Source organism: Rhagoletis pomonella, unplaced genomic scaffold (assembly GCF_013731165.1).
Source record: "Rhagoletis pomonella isolate Grant_MI unplaced genomic scaffold, Rhpom_1.0 Rhpom_scaffold_00008, whole genome shotgun sequence".
NCBI classification, from domain to species: domain Eukaryota; kingdom Metazoa; phylum Arthropoda; class Insecta; order Diptera; family Tephritidae; genus Rhagoletis; species Rhagoletis pomonella.
Window position 1 is genome coordinate 20,453,004 of NW_023458562.1, and position 6,014 is coordinate 20,459,017.

At 36.8% G+C, this 6,014-nt stretch overlaps 1 protein-coding gene across 1 annotated transcript; it reads left to right on the forward strand.

Moving 5' to 3' along the window:
- The first annotated feature begins 4,455 nt into the window (after nt 1-4,455).
- LOC118744354 lies at nt 4,456-5,652 on the forward strand. The gene is made up of 2 exons (XM_036477301.1): nt 4,456-4,920; nt 5,004-5,652. The coding sequence occupies exons 1-2, from the start codon at nt 4,801-4,803 to the stop codon at nt 5,511-5,513; spliced, it is 630 nt and encodes a 209-aa protein (XP_036333194.1). The 5' UTR covers nt 4,456-4,800; the 3' UTR covers nt 5,514-5,652.
- Nucleotides 5,653-6,014: the final 362 nt, after the last annotated feature.

The following is a 6,014-nucleotide window of genomic DNA, read 5'->3' on the forward strand; positions in this document are numbered from 1 at the left end:
TTTGTTGCTTATGTCTCCCCCATTTTAGTTCATAAGAAATTCATGCTTGTATGGAAAGAAGTACAAAAATCCGTCTCCAAAGAAAAAATTCTCAAAAATCAACGCGATTTTTTAGGCGGTTGAAACTTGCACTTTATTAGACTAAAATTGTATGGGCTATAAAATGTATGGGCCAAAATGTTTGATAATTCCTTAACTTAACGGAACTTAGAACTTAAAAAAATAATATGCAACAGATTTCGAAGTGGCATTAAGTTACGTTGAGTTTCGGCTGTTCAATTATAAGCGACATACATTTAAGAGAATGTTTAAGTGAGAACCTGTAAGTTACTATAAGTTGCCACAATCAACCATAAGTATATTTACATTAATTAGCCGTGTTTATAATAAAGCGGATGAAGAAGTTAATTTTTAGTATGAAAAGTAGCAAAACATTTCAAACATAAACCCACATACAATTTTGCACAGGCTTCTCGTCCTATAGTTTTACATGCTTCACCAGCACTACGAAGTTTTTTTTCGTCAATTTGTATGGGTCAGTGGTGTAGTCACAAAAAGATATAAGGTCCCAGTGTGGAGACCCCCGAGGCTAGGTAGCATCGAGCTGTCAGTTAAAGACCACATAAAGTATTTGGGAGTAGTCTTGGATAGTAAGCTGCTGTGGATGCGCAATGTTGGAGAAAGAGAGAAGAAGGCCAGTAACGCCCTTTATGCATGTAAAAGAATGCTGGGAGTCACTTGGGTTTGTCACCTGCTCTGATGCATTGGTGCTACACAGCAATAGTCAGCCCAATACTGCTCTATGGCGCTTTGGTGTGGAGAAGGATAACTGCAGAACTAGCCTTCACCGAAACGACAATCAATTCAAAATTTAACCTATTCCAGGCGGCAATTGAGGCAGTTTTCTCATATAGTATTTCATACATAAACCTCCTTCGCAGCCGGGAAGCCATTGACAAGCTAGACGCTGACAAAAGCCTACATATCTATTGGGTGCCCGGTCACAAGGGAATCTTGAAAATGATCGCAAAAGTTTATGAACATAATAATATGAAACATCGGGACACTTATACGTCCGGACTTTTAAAAAATATTTAGCGGGACAATTTTCTCAAAATCGGTACTGTCCCGCCAAAATCGGTACGAGTGGTCACCGTACAAATGTCTTAGTTTTTTTTTTACATCAATTTTTTAACTTAAAACTGCTATTTTAAAATCTTTTACTAAATCTGAGACTATTTTATAATTACAGATTAACAAGGGACGAATTTTATATGGCCAATCTCTTGTTCTAATTACAGATTATGGTGTTAAGCTCGAAAATGAGGATAATCTACTTTTATGTGAACCTTATTAGAAGCCTAGGCCAATCGCAGCGCATTTTCTATTTTACAACGACGAACACCTCTGGATGTGGTTTTGTGCAACATAGCGTACTAAAAGGCCCTACACACGCATTGATTTATCGGCCAACCAGTTGACCAACCTACTTAAGCAGTGTTTGCATTATTCAACTTTGCGTTCAACAATTGCGTTCAACTCAACGCAGGGTTGCATGAAAAAAAGTTGAATGGCTAAATGTTGGCTGGCGACCAACTTCGTTGAAAGCGATTAGTTGAACAATGCAAACACCTTTTTATGGCGAATATTTTGATATTTTTTCATATTTTGATATTTTTAGCCATTCAACTTTTTTCTCGTGCAACCCTGCGCTGAGTTGAACGCAAATGTTGAACGCAAAGTTGAACAATGCAAACACACTTTTACTACTACGTTTATACGCATAAGTCGCTTTAATTCATTTCGCCGCGATTCAAAACATATGTATAAACTGAATTTCAATTCGCTTTGAAAGAGCGAAGTGTTTTGGCTCACACTCCGTTTCAAATCGGTAGTTTATTTCTCCAGACAGTTAGAAAGAGTGTATAAACACCGCTCTCACTCAAAGCGAATTGGAGATCAGCTGTTCCGCTCAAATTCCAAATAATCGCATCAGTATTTAAAAGCTGATTAATAATAATCGTTCTTTTTCTTTGCCACGATTTTATATTACAGAATAAAACTAGATTTTAATCACTTTCCATTATGTTTACTTATAAAATGTCAAATGAAAACAGCTTATATTACATTTACATTGAGCCCAAATGCGTCATTTGGGCGAGAAACCTCAAATGCGAGGCCAAATCACGCATTTCTCCATACAAATTCACATTTCCAGAATGACGCATTTCGACGCATTTACACAAAATCACGAAACAAATGCGTTCCAATTGCCGTACTATTTTATTGAACGCACTCAGAAACAAAAGTTCCACAAAAGCTTTGGTTTGTCTTTGACATTTGGAATTTTTCAAACACAAAACAAACACAACGAAATAAAGAAATCTTTGAAATTTGTGTGTAAAAATTGTTAATTTATACAAGAGCTTTACACATTTTTAGTTTAATCAAAGAATAATTGCCTTTTTGTGTCCAAAAAGCGTTAACAATATAATAAATGTAGTGTTTGTTTACATACATTTTGTTTTTGTCTTCCCTTTTCATTTCATGAGAAGTCAAAGCAAATGCGGATCAGGCAGTGTAAACACCTTCAAATGACTGATTTCAAATCACGCATTTTGGTCCAATGTAAATGTAATATTATTTTGTTTGCTTTTGAAAACGGTTACTTTGATGCCGATATAAAGCCGTAAGTATAAACACTAGAGCGAAATGTGTACGGTGTCGATGCGCTTTCAATTAAGTCGATTGTTCTGTGCGTATAAACGTAGTATGTTATTGCTACCGTCCCCGTTTTCACAAATTATACGCATTTTCACTAGCGAAACGAACCAAAAAACACATGTTAACGTAAATGCGCTTTTAAAAAATTAAATCGCATTTTAGATTGCCAACGTGTCTACACACAGAGCAACAAGTTGACCAATCTGCCTCAAAAGTAGAGCTGGAAAACTATCGATGGCACTATCGATAGTCTCCGACTATTGAAGACATCGAGGGTTTTGTAAGTACTATCGATAGTTTTCACTCATACATACCACGGTGCAGCGAACAAAGGTGGCGCCGTCAGTGGTACCGCTACTTTGGTTGCGTGGTAACTTGTAAATAAACCTTTGTTTACAAATCATCGCCAAAGAGAATTTTAATTATAAGGGAAAAATCAGTTTAAATAGTGTTCATTCTTATATTGTATCATTCTTGCATTCATACATTATTCAGCAACATACATATTTCAGAACTTAGATGCTGCTTGAAGCCAAAAATCGTTGATAAACTTTTGTTTCTTAACAAAAGAATCGACATACTTATTTAAGTAATTCTGATCTCATTTTCAATAAAAGCTGTTATGTTGAATTTTTAGACTTTTTTAATCAAAACTATCGATAGTACATTCGATAGTGTCGACATGTTCGGCTATCGAAACTATCAATGGCCACGACCATCGATAGTTTTCCAGCTCTACTCAAAAATCATAAATTTTTGATTTTACCAAAGAACGTAGCTAAGACTAGTGTTCGTCCGATACCACCATGTACTCGATGCCTGTGTTCATTAAAAGTATCGAAGAGAATACTCGATGCTACTCAAATTATCACTAGGATATACTCGATTCTACTTGTACTCGAAAGTACTCACACAAGAAATTTTAATTCAATGCCCATTTACAATATAACGACATACAGTGGAGAAAAGCTTATGAAGAGCTGAAAATGCCTTTTCTTATCCTTCTATTTTGAAATGGGGTTACTTGGAAGTGCTGAAATAGGGATGTTAAGTAATGAGAAAGCTGATTGTTTACTTGTGTTTGATTCTTCGGTTTCAAAACGATCTATAGACGACGCTTCCGCAAATCATAGGCTGGCTCCACATCCTCCTCTAATTCCATACGATTTTCGTTCTCCAGTTTCGTTAGTTTAAACCCTAGCGAAATCGAGTGGTTCACATCTTGAGTCGTTTTTTTTTCAAAAACTACAACGCAGATCTATTTTCAATTGATTTTCCAAAAAATATCGCATAAAAGTGAATACTTGCACTTTGTACTCAATACCCATGAAGTACTTGTTCAAGCGTATCGAAGTACAAAAAATACTCGGTACTTGGTAGAGGTGCTCGAGTATATACTTCTAAGTACTGGTATCGGAACATCACTAGCTAAGACCCCTTTTATACCATGTTCTGACCGGCATCGAACACATGTTTTCGTTGCTAAAACTGGTTTTCGACCTAAATCTTGTGTTTTCGTCCATGTAAAATTTGTCAAACGAAAACCAGTTTTCGCGGAAAACTACTTGAAAACTCACGTTGAAAAGAAAATTAGGGAAAAGCATTTTGGTTTTGTTTTTGTGTAGCAAAAATGTAACCAGAGGTTGCAAGAAATGTCAACGAAAACACTAACAGTCGGTGTGAACAGCCTACAGCCCACAATCCCAAAACTCGTTTTCAAAGTGTTTCGTTGTCGGTCAGAACACGGTATTAGACACGTCAAGTCGTGCTTTCAAATATGCTAGGATCCTTTGGCGAAAGAGAGGGGAAAAGTATATTCGTCTCACTTCCTTCGACTACGAACGAGCACACTTGAAATCAAGGCTTGACGTGTCTGAAAGTGGTCTAACGTAGATTCTTTTGTGATACATACTCAGCTGGATAACCCAAATAAACACAACTAATTTGTTTTACAACAGAGAATTTTATGATAGATAAATTACGCCAAAAAGCAAACGCAGCTTGAAACTCAGACAGCTGATAACAGCTTATTCCCAAACAATTTGCATTTGCTGTTCAAACAATTAGAAAACGTAAATGGGCAGAATGCCCATGTGTCGAATTTGTTTTAAAGAAAGTTTGGATAACTTTTCTATTTTTAAATATGTGAAGAAAAACTACTTGCCCAGCATCATTTATCTTATCAGTGGAGTGAAGGTACGTGCATACTCACATACCATACATAAATCACACAACTTTAATCAGAAGTAAACTTTCTAATGAAATACTAATTTCAACAGGTATCTAAAGAGCATGACAACGATGCGCAAATTTGTCAGCATTGCGCTGCATCAGTATTGGTCGCCCAAAATATTATATTGCGGATCCAAGAATCGGAGGAATTCTTCCAATTTCAACGATTACAGGATAGTTGCTTGCAAAAGCTACCTCATAGTACTTCTACTAATGAATACTCCCTACTAAATGATTATGAAGTATCCCAAGCTGCTTCCACCAGCAGTGGGGCAAACGTAATAACAGAAGTTCAGCCAATTATATCAAATAGGGCTGAAGAAACCGACACAAACTGTTCATCTCTTTGTGAGCCAGCGTCTAAACGCAGCAAAAATGATGTCACCACATCGTCACATATATTTAACTGTGATCACTGCGATTATAGCACAAAGATAGGTAAACGTATAATAGAACATAGACAAACTAAACATGGTGTCTGTGACCCGAACATCTACGCCTGCAACCTGTGCACCCAAAGTTTTTCGTGGAAGCCGACACTCTACCGACACATATAACTTGTCCATAAAACACTGCCGGCAGAAAAAAAGTATCTGTGCAATGAATGTGGGCGCGCCTATATGCGTGAAATACACCTTGTAGAGCACGTAAAACAACGGCATGGACCACGCAACTTCAAATGTCCTGATCCACTATGTGAGCAATCATTCACTCGCACATTTACTCTACGACGTCATTTTATAACTTCTCATACAGAACAAACTAGCAGACGCTATCATTGCGTGGATTGCGATAAGTACTTTAAAGTCTACGATCAGTGGAAGTATCATAACGAAGTGATACACAAAAATGAGACAGTATATTGTTCACATTGTGGATACCCTTTCCGATTTAGGGAAAAGTTGGAGGAACATCTTTTGAAGGACGTTTGTAAACGAAGTATTGTGCCATGCTCTTATTGCCAGAGACGCTTTACAACGAAAAGTGGACTTAGGGAACACGTACGAAATATACATAATAGGAATCATTTTATAGCAAAAGAAAAAAAATGAAAGGAA